At 33.9% G+C, this 14,424-nt stretch overlaps 1 protein-coding gene and 1 long non-coding RNA gene across 3 annotated transcripts; both read left to right on the top strand.

Moving 5' to 3' along the window:
- The first annotated feature begins 1,549 nt into the window (after window positions 1-1,549).
- On the top strand, window positions 1,550-5,955 carry LOC107948208 (uncharacterized). Of its 2 annotated transcripts, XR_005904500.1 has the most exons (6): window positions 1,552-1,793; window positions 1,921-2,070; window positions 2,144-2,236; window positions 4,618-4,702; window positions 5,018-5,276; window positions 5,658-5,955. It is a non-coding gene; the product is annotated as an uncharacterized lncRNA (long non-coding RNA). The 2 variants fall into 2 exon arrangements; XR_001697264.2 differs by having other exon boundaries at window positions 1,550-1,793; window positions 4,618-5,276.
- Window positions 5,956-9,557: 3,602 nt separating this feature from the next.
- LOC107948206 (G-type lectin S-receptor-like serine/threonine-protein kinase At4g27290) lies at window positions 9,558-13,901 on the top strand. The gene is made up of 7 exons (XM_016882672.2): window positions 9,558-10,905; window positions 11,068-11,187; window positions 11,268-11,413; window positions 11,539-11,749; window positions 11,836-12,073; window positions 12,162-12,312; window positions 12,395-13,901. The coding sequence occupies exons 1-7, from the start codon at window positions 9,567-9,569 to the stop codon at window positions 12,701-12,703; spliced, it is 2,514 nt and encodes an 837-aa protein (XP_016738161.2). The 5' UTR covers window positions 9,558-9,566; the 3' UTR covers window positions 12,704-13,901.
- Window positions 13,902-14,424: the final 523 nt, after the last annotated feature.

Genomic DNA, 14,424 nt, shown 5'->3' with positions numbered 1-14,424 from the left:
ATTGATCAGTAAATTTTTTATTCAACTTAGTGCAAATCTCAAAAGAAGTATTAAGACCATAACAACATTAACAATGATGCCAAAGCATAATCTTGTTGTTCAAAAATAACAAAAACAAGATTCTCGATTTGTTTACTTTCATTATTAAGAATAATTCAAGAAGGAGTTGCAGTTGTACCTTCAATAAAGGATTGAAGATAATGAGTCTTAAGTGTAAGAAACACATGTTTATAGGCTATAAAATTACTTTCATCAATCAAAAGAAATTTCTTTTTTTTTTACATAATTGCAGTAGAACTCTGTGAAGAAGACTAAGAATTTGCAATAGGTGTTGTTCTTGTTGCAAGAACCACAATTTCATCATCAGATAGATTATCACTGACAATCGTCATTGATGCACTTAGAACTAGCAAGAATGAATAAAAAATTACAAAATTTAGCACTAAAAGACGAGCAAATCTAGCTTTGATACCGTACTGAAAAATCTAAAAAAAATGTGTTAACGCTAAATGTCGATAATGACAATATAGAATGATCGCAAAGCAATAAAAAAGAAAAATAAGAAAAAATTACAAATAAATTTTATGTGGAAACCCTTTCGGGAAAAAATCACGGGCAGAGGAGAAGAAAATTTTCCATTGTCAAATTCAAATTATACAAGAGGAGTTTCGGCTACACCTATTTATATGCTGAAAAACCTTATTCTAATCAATATCAAATAGAATCAATTTAATAAGCAGCGTAAAACGATCGCAAAGCAATAAGAAAAAAAGAACAAATAGATTTTCCGTAGAAACCCTTTCGGGAAAAAACAACGGGCAGAGGAGAAGAAAATTCACTAATGTCGAATTCGAATAATACAAGAGGTGTTTCGGCTTCATCTATTTATAGGTTGAAAAACCCTATTCTAATTAATGTCAAGTAAAAGCAGTGTAGTAACCTTATTCTAATCAATGTCAAATAGAAGTAGTTGTAGCCCTGCCCTTGGCCTTCGCCCCCATAGATCCCCCTATTTTGTCCCTGTATTTTATTTCTTTAACAGAAATTTAGGTCACAACTCTAACACAATGAGGTAAAATGAACAAAAAACAAAGAAATCAATAAAGAGACAAAACTTTATTCATTCATCATAATAACGAATCAATAGCTCTAACCATTTATAGTTGGAACATTTTCAGAATATTTATACTGTTCCAATAGTTAATAAGTAAATAACAGTCATGTCACTTGACTATTAACAAATAGTCATAATTATTCAAATAGATATCTATTGAATAATTATGTTTATTGTTAAAGAGGTGACTATCAATTTTGGATAGTTATGTCCCTATGAAGAGACATGAGACCTTCTATAAATAAAAGTGAACTTTCATTTGTATGACACACCCAAAAACATAAAAATAAAGTTTTTAATTAAAAATACTGGGTTGTATTAAAAACATAAATCCAACAAAGTCCAAAAAACTAACAAAACCCAATCCAAAAACAAAAAGGTTAAAATAGTACCAAAAAAGAAAACAAACATAAACGAAGCATCAAAATAAAAATAAAAAACAAATAAAGCAATAACAACCCAACCTCATGAGCTATCATCTTCTAGAGAAATCTAAAAATATCTGAACCTCAACAAACCAGCTCTAATAGAAGACAACTTGATGGAATTCTAATTGTTTCAAATTTCTTCTCACAAAACCACACATCTATTTTGAAACTTAACTCAAATACAATCTTCATCACCATTCACGATCAATTTCTAATTCAGTGATTTCCTGACCAAAAACTCTATTAACAAGGTACGTGTTTCTCCCCACTTTTAAACTTTTAGTTGCCAAACAATGAGCAGATTCATTTGCTAGTCATCTTGTATGTTAAAACTTACAGCCATTAAAACCCTCACTTAGATTTTTAACATAATGTAAGGTTCTATTGCCGATTTTTCCCTCTCCGTATTTTGAGCTTTCTTGATCACCGTCAAAGAATCCCCTTCAATTTCATCATGCATAATCCCCAAATCTCTACCCACAATAACTACCTGTACACAAGCAATGGCCTCTGCTACAAAAACTGAAGGTATAATCTCGTGAATCATTGTCTTAAAAGCCAAAATATCTCTTTAAAGTTTCTGAATATGACTATTGAGCAGGATCTATCTTCCTTGGTATCAAAAGTGGCATCAAAATTAATTTTATAGAAACCTAACAACGGATGTCTCCATCTATCAAAATCAGGGCTCAAGGTAAGATTCTTTCTATTAAGCTCTACTAATTCATGAATATACTGTTTAATAAACTTTGCTGTCTCTGCTCTAGATTTCTTTCTTCCCTCATTAATCCATTGACTTCTGCTAGTCTAAATAGCCCAAATGGCACAAACAAATATTCGGCAAACATCCACCCTACTGTTTAACAAAACCCAAGTAAACCAATCCATCAACTCAAATTGTAACAATTCTTGTGACCAGACATAATCTAAATTTTTCCATGTCTCTTTGGTAATAAAACAATCACGAAAAATGTGTTCCCTTGTTTCCAACCCTTGCATGCATCTTGGGCAGACAACCTTAGTAGTCAATCTTTTTGTTCGAAGATTCACTAAAGTAGGAAAATAACTGAAAGCAGTTTTCCAAACTGTAATTTTTATTTTAAAAGGAAGATCTAGGTTCCAAAATTTCTTGTAACATTTTGTATTGTCAATTGGGTTGTAATTATTTGGGTTATTGAAATTACCTTGTAAAAGTAACTTATAGTCGCTGCGCACCGTGAACTCACCCATCAACTCACCCCTCCACACCATAAAATCAACGTGAGGAAATTTGGCCAAAGGTATTCGCAAGATCTTCTGTGCATCACTATCAGTAAAGGTACTAAGAACCAGTCCAACTCTCTATGATCTAGTATCACTATCAATTAGATCCGCAACCCTCATAATGTGACAGCCCTAATTTGGCCCTAGTCGGAAAGTGGTTTCGGGACCACAAAACTATGCTTACTGTATGTGTACATGCACGTGTGAAAGTTTCATGTTTTAATTTTATCATTTGTATGTGAAATAGATTAAATAGGACTCATGTGAAATAAATGTAAAAGATGATAGGTTAATCTCAAAGTGGTGTAATAATGCATGTTAGAAAAAGGATGGGTTTGCATGTCAAATATCCATTTTTGACAAGTAGTGGCCGGCCATGATGAAGTGATAGATAAAAATATGTATTAATTATTAGTTAATGGCTTAATATTTTATAGTATAGATGAATAAAATGAAAATAATAATAGAAAGAATGGGAAGAAAACAAAGTCTTAACTTTGTTCTTCTTAGCCGAACCAAAAGGGAGAAAAAGGGGAGCAAACATTCAGCCATTTGAAACCTAAGGAAGGTTAGTAAATCAAGTTAGATTTTTGAAATTCTAGTTTGTTTTAGGTTACTCATCATGCTACTTACTTAGCCCATGCCAAAACTTTGAATTTGGATGGTTGAATTGAACATTCGGTTATGGTAGATAATGAAGGAATTTGATTTTTATCTTTAAGTTTTGATGAAGAAATTGTTGATGAAAGAAGTTGATCTTGTTAAAAACTATAATTTCTAATACTCATATGTGTAATAGCCGAACCTAGACTTTGCTTAATGTCTTGAACAAATGCCGATTAGGTGTTTTGAAATGGATAAATTAGGTGCTTGATTTCCTAAAGGGTCGGCATAGCACATGATATTTTTGTTAGTATGATTTCGAAAAATTTGAGTAATGTTATGTATAAGTAAAATTATTAGGTACGGTCTTGGCAGTATATATATACAATTGATCTATTTAGCTAATAATATCTAGGGTGATAAATAATTAAATAATATGTATACAAAGAATGTGGGAAAGAGTGAATTGGCAATAATCTTTTTAGGACAGCAGCAGTAAAGTGATTTTGGAAAAATCACTATAAATTGTGGGAGTTGAGTTAGAAGCTGAATAAATTATGTAATTAAATCTTGATGAGTCTAGTTTCTTATAAAAGAAACTATAAAAGCAAAAGAATTTCCGATAATGAGATAATTGAAGTAATGTGGGACAGAGTCAAAATGACTTCTAGATCCCCTATTCTGTTTTTATAAAATCACTATAAAACTTATAAAAATATTAAAATGATGAAATTTATATGCTTAGACTCCTTAATGAGTCTAGTTTCAAATGAAATAAACAAGGACATGTTTTGAATTCTGTACAATGAGAAATTTATTTCGTAGTGAAGAGTGGTCAGATTAGTCAAACAGTGAAACAAGGGAAATTTTAAGAAAAATCTGGTATTGATTGGCCAAACTAAAAATTCTGAAAATTTTATGGATAAAATATATATGAGTCTATTTTTAGGAAAATTTTACGGAAATTGATTTGGAGTTTCGTAGCTCCAGTTATAAATAATTTAGTGACTGTTGCTCAAGAAGACAGCTTATTGTGAATTTGTGATTATGGGGTAATCATTGATAAAAATTTGTTAAGGAGTTGCTTAATGTTTTCTTATAAGCTTACTATAATCTGTATGTGTGAAAGTCGAATATATATGTATTATATTCTGAAAATAATATTTGAATAGTCGATTAATGTTTAGTTTAAAATTTGTTGAATTAAAGCTCAAGAGCATAGGGGGCAATTTCGAATAAGGGAAAAGAGAAAGCAATCGAGTAGCTTATCCGCAGTTGTTCAAATAAATCCGAGGTAAGTCTTTGAGTAATGGAACTTAACTTATGATTTGATTAAACAATGTTATATATTTATATATATAGCACAATAAATAAATTGTGACCTGATGGTTTCTCTTGATTTACATATTGAAATAAATGGGTAGTGCATCGGCTTGTAATCGAATGGTTACAGAAACTCATGTAGAGTAGCGAAACGGAATCGTGTCATTTGTATGAGCTGTTGAGCCGAAAATGAATGATGGATAATCATGTTGTGTTTGTGATCTAATAATGTAAATGAATTGTTAATGATTTATAATATAAATATATTTTGTGCATGACAATTGAGGATTATATCCGGGTTAAGTCCCGAAAGCATTCGTGCTGGTTGCTATTTCCGGGTTAAGTCTCGAAGGCATTCGTGTTGGTTGTTATTTCTGGGTTAAGCCCCGAAGGCATTCGTGCTGGTCGCTATTTTCGGATTAAGTCCCGAAGGCATTTGTGCTGGTTGTTACATCCGGGCTAAATCCCGAAGGCAATTGGGTTGGAAATGTGCGATCTTGTCGTAATAACTTCTATTGATGGGCTTACAACCCTAAGATGATCAGGTATGCACCGTATATACATTGAAATTAAGTTAAGATTGACTATGAGCATTTTAGTATATGGGTTGAAGTGTGAAGTAACATAAGTATGTGATTTTTGCGTATTTGCATTTATTTAGCCATGTAATCGAATTAGATGTATTCGGCATAATTATGAGGTTAGTTGGGTAAAAAGAGATTATCTACATGATACGAATTCGTGTTTAAGGAAAAATTTAAGATGACATGTATGAACAATAGGGGTATATTTAATCATGACTACATTTAGTCAGAAAGATGATGAGCCTTATGAATGCTATGCTTTAGTTATAAATGATTTCATTACTTAAGACTTACTAAGCATCGAAATGCTTACTCTTTTTGCCTTCATTCCCTGTTTTATAGATTTTGTTCGTGAACTATCGGACTCGGGAGATCCAAAGTCGAAGTCATCCACACTATCTAAACCTTTCGGTACTCTTGTAAATGAACCTTGATAATGGCATGTATAGGATTGACTTTTGATGTTAATTACGTATCTTTTTGGTGATGTATATATGTATAGCCATGCGAAAATGGCTTGTTAAATTATTATATGCGCTTCACATAATTAATGTGTATGTGTGGATGATAATCGATTAATGTTTTAAATGTTTTGATGTGAATTAAACTTAGGAATGAATTAAGGTACTATTTAAATTGAGAAGATTGCTTTGCATAGTGTATAAACGAAATTCGAATTCGAAGGTATGCTATTGAAAATTACCTGAGTATTGTCAAATGAATTTTCGTACTTATTTGGTAATATTCCTTACCCCCTCCGGCGACGGATACAGGTTAGGGGTGTTACACATAATATCTAGCCTACTAACAGTTTGTTTTATCTTGATACCCTTAGCTTCCGGAACCCAAACATCATCCTCAATTTTGATGCCTCTGCCAATCCCCACCCTCTAACAAAGTCCAGACAATAGAAGACCTTTCATAGCCTATATACTTTTCCAAGTATATGAAGGTATATTTCCTAATTCTGAATTTAAGAAATCAAAATTTGGATGGTATTTAGCTTTCAAATTTCGGGCTAAAAGATAATTAGGATTAACAAGTAATCTCCAACCTTGCTTCGCAAGTAGGGCCAAATTGAATTTTGCTAAATAACGATAACTGAGACAACTACTCTCTTTCAACTTGCAAAGTTTCTTCTATTCACACCAGTAAATACCAAGCCTCCCATGACCTTTTTCCCACCAGAAGTTTGCCAATATTTTCTCCATCTCCCTATAAATAGATTTTGGCAATAGGAAGCATGCAATCGTATAAGTCAATATCGCCTGTAGCATAGCTTTTATGAAAACTTCTTTTCCCTCTTGCGATAGAAAACGAGTACTCCAATTGTCAATCTTCATTTTGATACTGTCATTTAAATGTTGAAAAGCCAAATGTCTCCCTCTACCTACCATCCCTCTACCTACCATATTTGGCAAACCCAAATATGTTTCAGAATTATTTGACCGTTGGACCCCCATCCTGTTAGAAATGGCAATTCAAACATTTACTAAAGTATTTGACCTCTAAAAAACACTGTCGACTTTCCATAGTTAACACATTGACTTGAACAGATTTCGTACTTTTTTCAAAATATTTCCAAAGGTATCAGTACCCTTATTAATCGCCACCCCGAAAAAAATACAATTATCAGCAAAAAGAAGATGAGAAATCCGAAGCCTCCTTCTACTCAACCTAACCCCTCTTAGATTCCCTTCCTCACATGCAAGCCTCATAAAAGTTGAAAGCCCCTCACTGCAAATAAGAAACAGAAAAGGGATTAAAGGGTCTTCTTGGCGCAAACCTCTCTCTGGGATAAAATCCTTCGCCGTGATACCGTTTAGAATGATCGAATACAAAACAGTGTTAATACATTACATGATGAAACCAGCCCACGAGGACTAAGGCAAGCACACCTATCGAACAATAGTATAGCTATGGTAAGTAGGGAATATCATAGCCACGAGAACTAAAAGTACTAGTAATTATCGTTTTTCTATTATTTAGCCAACAAATTGGAGTGATTGTTTTTAATCTAAAATTAGTAAACTAATCTAACTAAGAACATAATAGAGAATGAAATAGGAAAATAATCGAGGATAACCAAAGAGATAGACAATACCTAGAAAAGAATCCTCCTAGACTTCATCTATTATTATGAATCTGAATTAAACGATTTATTCACTTGCGTCTTGATTCGTAGAAATCCCTAAATTATGTTAATATCTCTTTCGAGAGTAAGAACAACTGACTCTGGGTTGATTAATTAAAATCTCTTTCTAATTAAAACCGCTATTGTCGAATTAACTTGATCTATGGATTCCCTATTAGATTTTACTATAATCTGGTAGATTTATGTCGTCTTATTTCTAGGATTGCATGTAATTCCACTCAATTTTGCTAGATCTACTCTTAAACAGAGACTTTTGCTCCACTGAAATAAGCACATTAAATATGAATTAATATCACGGAAATATTAAAACAAGAAATAAGCATAAATAAGTGAGAACAAGAATCAAGTATTTATTATGTACAACAAAAATCAAATAATAAGATTCATCATAGGGTTCATCTTCCCTAGGTATCTAGGGAATTTAGTTCATAATCCTGAATAGAAACATCTCAAAGTTAGGATAACCACAAGACATAAAGAAACTCAATAAAACTTCAAAAGAAATTAAACGGAGATCTTCGATCTTGAGGGAGATCCACTTCCTAGTTGATTCCAATGGCGTTCTTCGAGTGTTTTCTTCGATCTTCTTTGATTGCCCCATTAGGTCTTCTTCTAATTGGTATTTATAGACTTTAGAATGTTCAGAAAGCCTAAAAATTTGTTTTTCCGCGTATTTGGGAAGCAAGTTGCGAAATCGACACGGGTTGGCACATGGGCGTCTGGCCAGCCCGTATGGGAATGCCCAGGCCGTGTGGATCCTGAAAACATCTCTTTTTTTCCAATTTCAGTTCGTTTTTCACTCCTTACATTCCCAAATGCTCTCTTAAGTATAGAAACATAAATTTAAAGGATTAGGAGCATCAAATTCACTAATTTGCATAATTAATCATCCAAAAACGCATTAAAAATATGATTAAAATATGTTTCTTTTATAGCTTATCATAAAACCTTAAACTTAGTTTAAAAAGCGAACTTCATGTTGAAGGGGCCCTTGGATACCACTTCCTCTCTTGCACTTCTCTAAATACGGTGTTTAATATTGCAGGTGTGCTATCCATTTGTGACCCTTTTTAAAGCTTTAAAGACTTGAATGATTAAAAAAATGGAAAATTGTTTTGAATGGCCATAAACTTAGCAATTGTCTACTTCCTCCGACTTTTATTGCATTTCATGTTTGAATTGTCAGGTGAGAATTACAAACTTGAAAATTACATTTCCGTTGCTTGACTATAGTGAACCATTGATAGGAAATATATATATACACATAGGTTGACCAATGGAATGGAAATTTATATGATTTTATGTGTAAATTACTATATCTTATAATTTTTTTTAAAAAAATACACGTACAAATACTAATCTTAAAAAAAATACATTGATAATCAAGGTTTGAAAAAATATATTTGATACAAAGTATTCCGCGTAAATAGCTAGTAATGTCAAAACGTCATTTTCCAAATGCCTGAGGGAGAAGGAAACTACGTGTGATAGAATATTCCTTGCAAACAGCATCATTTTCTTTATAATTTATTATTGCTTTGAATCAAAAGTCTTATATATTTAACATTCTGAGAGATACAAATATCATGTGTCAAATGTTCATATAATTTCAAGCTACGGTAATTTTAGTGGCCATGTTAGTTGGATTAGAGGTTGAATGTCCATTTTTTATTTTTTTTAGTTTTTTTTCATATTTAAGATTTTATGTTGGTATAAATATTGAACATAAATAACTATTTTAAAAAAAATTTACCATATTTAAATTTGTTGTTAACTAGTGTGGTTCAATATACATATAAAATAATAAGTGTTTTCATTTTCGTATATTTCACTCGTTTTTTTTGTCTAAAAATATTTTGTTTAAATTAAGTTATTAATAAAGAAAATATTTTTATTTATTTTAATAAATTTAAAGACAAACTTGATAATTAAGTTAAATATTAAAATAAGTTTTTTTTTAAATATATTTTAAAAAGTTCATAAGTTTCCCGGTAATTAAAAGTTAAAAGTTGGAAGAAGAAAAAGGGAAATTCGATTTGATTATTTTATGTTAATTATTATGATACATGGAGTCTATGCTTCAACTTCTAAAGTCAATGGTAGCCTTTTTCTACACGCCAATCAATGGCAATATATGTAGACAAGTAGAGAGAACCTGTTTAGGAGGACACTGGAGTTTTAATATGGGGACGGCTCCTGTATTCACTTTGATCTGCTTTGTAGTACTAGTTTTTTCACACTTGGAATTGTCAGAGGAAGCAGATGTTTTAGGTGTAGAAGGATCTATTAGTGATGGTGAGACACTGATTTCATCATTAGAAACCTTTGAACTAGGCTTCTTCTCACCAGGAAAATCAAGAAACAGGTACTTGGGAATATGGTACAAGAACAGCCCTGGAACTGTTGTTTGGGTTGCAAACAGGAACAACCCCATTGCTGAACGGAAAGGGGTTTTAACTTTACGTGACACTGGAAATCTTTTCCTTTTCAACCAGACAAATAGTGTTATCTGGTCATCCAATGTGTCTGGGACAGCACAAAATCCTGTGGCACGGCTCTTGGATACTGGAAACCTTGTTCTCAAGGACAACAAAAGCATGCCAGAAAGCTATTTGTGGCAAAGCTTTGATCACCCATCAGACACACTCTTGCCAGGCATGAAAATTGGATGGAACTTAAAGACAGGTGAGGAAAGATATTTAACATCATGGAAAAGCGCCGACGATCCATCTCCCGGAAACTTCACTTACAGGCTTGACAAAAATGGGTTGCCTCAGTTATTCATTGATAGAGGATCGGTGAAAATATACCGTACAGGACCATGGAATGGAATTGGGTTTGGAGCTGTTCCTGCAGTTCAAAATTTAGTCTTCAAACCAATTGTCATCTCTAATGAGAATGAGGTATATCATACTTATGAAGCTGCCAGTGAGGCGATTACCATGCGATTATGGTTGAACCGGTCTGGTTATGTACAGCGTCTTATATTGAACCAGCGAAGCAAATGGGATGTTTTATACTCAGCTCCATTTGATAAATGTGGGAGCTATGGATCCTGTGGTGTTAACAGTATATGCAGCAGTAGGAGAGCAGATGCTTGTGAGTGTATAAAAGGGTTCATATCAAAATCACAAGAGTCTAAGAACTGTGTAAGAGAATCATCACTGGACTGTCAGAAGGGAGAAGGCTTTACAAGGCTTGTTGGGGTTAAAGTGCCGGATTTGTTGAAATTTCAGTTGAATGAGAGCTTGAACCCTACCAGATGTGAGGCTGAATGCTTGAAGGACTGCTCTTGTACAGCTTATGCTAATATCAATGTAAGTGAGGGCCGCACCAGCTGTTTGATGTGGTTTGGTGACCTCTTTGATATTACTGAAGTTTCAGACATGTACCGAGGAGAAGATGTCTTTGTAAGACTCTCAGCTTCAGGTCTAGGTATGCACACTTGCTATGCGTGTTATGCATTTTTTCTTGAAGTACTCATGTTTGACAGATATTTGGAATCGAGTAATTCAATATCTTGTCTATATTCATCATAATTGTTTTTCAAAACAAATGCATGGTTAATAACTATTTTCTTAACACCGTCTTTTCTAGGATTAACAAATGAGTCAAAGAAAAAGAACAGAGTGGCTATCATCCTCGTGTCAATCATTTCAAGTGCAATTGTTTTGGGCCTAATATCCTTCATAATTTGGAAGAAATCAAAGAAAAGAGGTAAGGACACTCATCCAAGCTTGCTCATTTTCTTCAAACAGATTTCTGGTATTTAAGAGATATAACACATTGAATTACAGATGTAGTGCTTCATTCAACAAGAATGGAAGGTGAGGAAGATGAAAGAGAAGTTCCCTTGTTCGACTTCTCTACCATAGAAATTGCCACCAAATATTTCTCTTTTGGCAATGTAATTGGAGAGGGTGGCTTTGGTCCTGTTTATAAGGTAACCAGATATGGTATATGTTATGTTACCACAAGTTGACTGTGGCAGCATTCGTTTGTCATGATGCAACTGAAAACATGTCCATGTCTGCAATTATTATACCAATCTTGCTCGACATTATGCAGGGCAATCTCCCAACAGGACAGGAAATAGCAGTAAAGAGGCTGTCAAAAGATTCATGCCAGGGTGTGGAGCAATTCAGGAATGAAGTAGTTTTGATAGCCAAACTTCAGCATAGGAATCTTGTTGGACTGCTTGGTTGTTGCATTCAAGGAGATGAAAGGATGTTAATCTATGAGTTTATGCCCAACAAAAGCTTGGATTACTTCATCTTTGGTTTGATATTTTCATCCATTTATTCTTTACTATAATATCAATATTCAAGACATCATTTCGAGATTCACAAGGCATTATTTGTGCAGATCATAAAAGTAGAGCACTTTTATCATGGAAAAACAGGGTTGATATTGTTCTAGGAATAGCAAGAGGGCTACTCTATCTCCACCAAGACTCTAAACTTCAAATTATTCATAGGGATCTCAAAGCAAGCAATATTTTACTAGACAGCAACTTGATCCCAAAAATTTCAGATTTTGGGTTAGCAAGAATTTTTGGTGGTAATGATGAGGAAACAAAAACAACTAGAGTTGTTGGAACATTGTAAGCTACCATTACTGATCTATTAGTTAACTCAGGCCTCATTTATATAGAAAAAAGACTTCATTTCATACAAAACACTTTAATGCAGTGGTTACATGGCTCCTGAGTATGCGAATGATGGAACATTTTCAGCCAAATCCGATGTTTTCAGCTTCGGTGTGCTTTTGCTAGAGATAGTAAGTGGTAAAAAGAATAGAGGGTACAATCATCCCGATCATCAACACAATCTTCTAGGCCACGTAAGTCATAACAATGGAATCTCTCTTCGATTTAAATTATGGTCGCAGATGTATGTTCAATCTTGTACCATTTTCTTTGTAGGCCTGGTTGCTTTGGAATGAAGACAGTGGTTTGGAAGTGATGGACAGAGTCCTAGAAGAAACGTGTGTTAGGTCTGAAGTGCTTCGGTTTATCCATGTTGGTTTATTGTGTGTTCAAGAATGCCCAGAAGACAGGCCACCAATGTCGTCGGTTCTTCTCAAACTCACAAATGAAGAAGCAACTTTGCCTCAACCTAAACGACCTGGTTTCTTCATACAAAGGGAACCCTTCAACAATTTTAGTGCTATCAAAATGGCAACAGCATTTACCGGAAATGAACTTACCATATCCATGTTTCAAGGTAGATAGAACTTTCCTGCTATGGTGGATTTATGTTTGAACATTTTCAAAAGTAAAATAATGTAATTTGCATGTTCTAGGTGAAAGAGTTGTGTCTTAATTACGTATATGATCAGTTCTAAACACACATACAATCGTGTAATGAATTGACCGGTTCAAATTCATACATTGAAATGAGTTTGTCAATTATCTTGCCCCTGAATCATAAGCATTACAGGAGCAGTTGTTTTTGCACATGTACTTCTTGCATTCTTCAAGGTTCAAACTGTAACTAAACCAGGATCGTCGAGAATCCGGTAATTTCACCCTGGAGTACTTTAGAAATCCATCATTAGAACAGATTAATGGAGTGTTTCCAACACATCCACTTGACCAAAGTTTTCTAACCCATGGGTTTGGAGATTTTGGCTGAAATCCTTTCAAACAACTGCATACAGGGTAGTAAGTAAAGGTGCAGATACCATATGGACCACAAAGTACATAATTGTCACAGTTATCCATTTGTACCACTGCATAAGCTTCCCAACTTTGTTTTCTGTCAATCCAAACAAGGTGCCAAAGTTCATTATCAGTAAACACAATCCTTGAGAATTGAGCTATTAAGAAGCTTGGAGCTGTAATATATCTCCCTTTTGTTCAACACGAATCTAAATGTTTATATACTGTTCGGAGCTGTAATATATCTCCCTTTTGTTCAACACGAATCTAAATGTGTATATACTGTTCGGTTTTAAATAAGTTATGCCGCTGAACTGCACACCGTTCCAAGGAGCAAGGTGGTATCGAATGGTTGAGCCTTCTTTGGTAATGATCTCTGGGAATCCATCAAGTTGAAGCTCAAATATGAAATTGCCATGAAATGGGTCATTAGGGGTTTTTCAGGATGACAGATATCGGTTAAGTACGGTTCTTAAGTCCCTTCCGAGCTTCATTTCTGGCAGGAATGTATCACCTGGATAATCAAAGCTCTGCCATAAGAAGTTTCCAGGATTGTATTCGTTTTTCTTTCACAACAAGATTCCCTGAATCCAGAAGCTGGGCAACTGGACTATGAACACCATGTGTGGATGAGTTTGAAGACCAGACAATGGTACCTTCATGGTATGTAAGGACTAGGATCCCCTGATTAGCAACTTGTAGAACACCTTATTTTTCTTTGAGGGGCAAATTCAGGTAACATAGAACTAATAAAACTATTATTTCTTTCCCTTAATTTCAAAAAAGAAAAAAACTATTTGTTTCCCTTCACATTGGGTTTCAGCTTTGCTTATCATGCTCAAGAAACAAAGCTATGTTGCTGTGACTATTCATTTTTCTGAGAAGTATGTTTGTCAACCTATGTCCAACAGAGTTATTCAGATATGATCCTTCAAGAATTCTCTAAAAATATTCATGTTGATACATACTCATGTTCAACACTCACATTCAAATCAAAGTAACATAAAAGTAAAATACGGTTATCCTTGACTGCCAAAGAAAATGAGCAACAATCAAAAGACATTAGCCCCCCAAACAGCAAATGTAACTACATGGCAATCATCTAGCCTTTACTTTTGTGATGGTGCGAACATTAGATGAAATAGGTTTGTGTTGGTGTTTTGGGACACTTTATCCGGATGAAGTATGGACTTCAGTCTCGAGCTTAAACAACAACGTAATAAATCCGGATGAAGAATGAAGAAACCTTGAGAATCAGGTTTGGAGTTTTTAAGCAAAACAGAAACAGAATT

This window comes from Gossypium hirsutum, chromosome A11 (assembly GCF_007990345.1).
Source record: "Gossypium hirsutum isolate 1008001.06 chromosome A11, Gossypium_hirsutum_v2.1, whole genome shotgun sequence".
In the NCBI taxonomy this organism is placed as follows: domain Eukaryota; kingdom Viridiplantae; phylum Streptophyta; class Magnoliopsida; order Malvales; family Malvaceae; genus Gossypium; species Gossypium hirsutum.
Note: the sequence above shows the minus strand (reverse complement) of the source record. Positions and strands in the feature narration are given on the sequence as shown.

What these genes read in the sequence shown, in the direction of transcription:
- LOC107948206 (XM_016882672.2), top strand. Translation starts at nt 9,567, where the DNA reads ATGGTAGCCTTTTTCTACACGCCAATCAATGGCAATATATGTAGACAA. An exon ending in ACTAGAGTTGTTGGAACATT is followed by an intron (nt 12,074 to 12,161) that starts GTAAGCTACCAT and finishes ACTTTAATGCAG; the next exon opens with TGGTTACATGGCTCCTGAGT. An exon ending in AACACAATCTTCTAGGCCAC is followed by an intron (nt 12,313 to 12,394) that starts GTAAGTCATAAC and finishes TTTTCTTTGTAG; the next exon opens with GCCTGGTTGCTTTGGAATGA.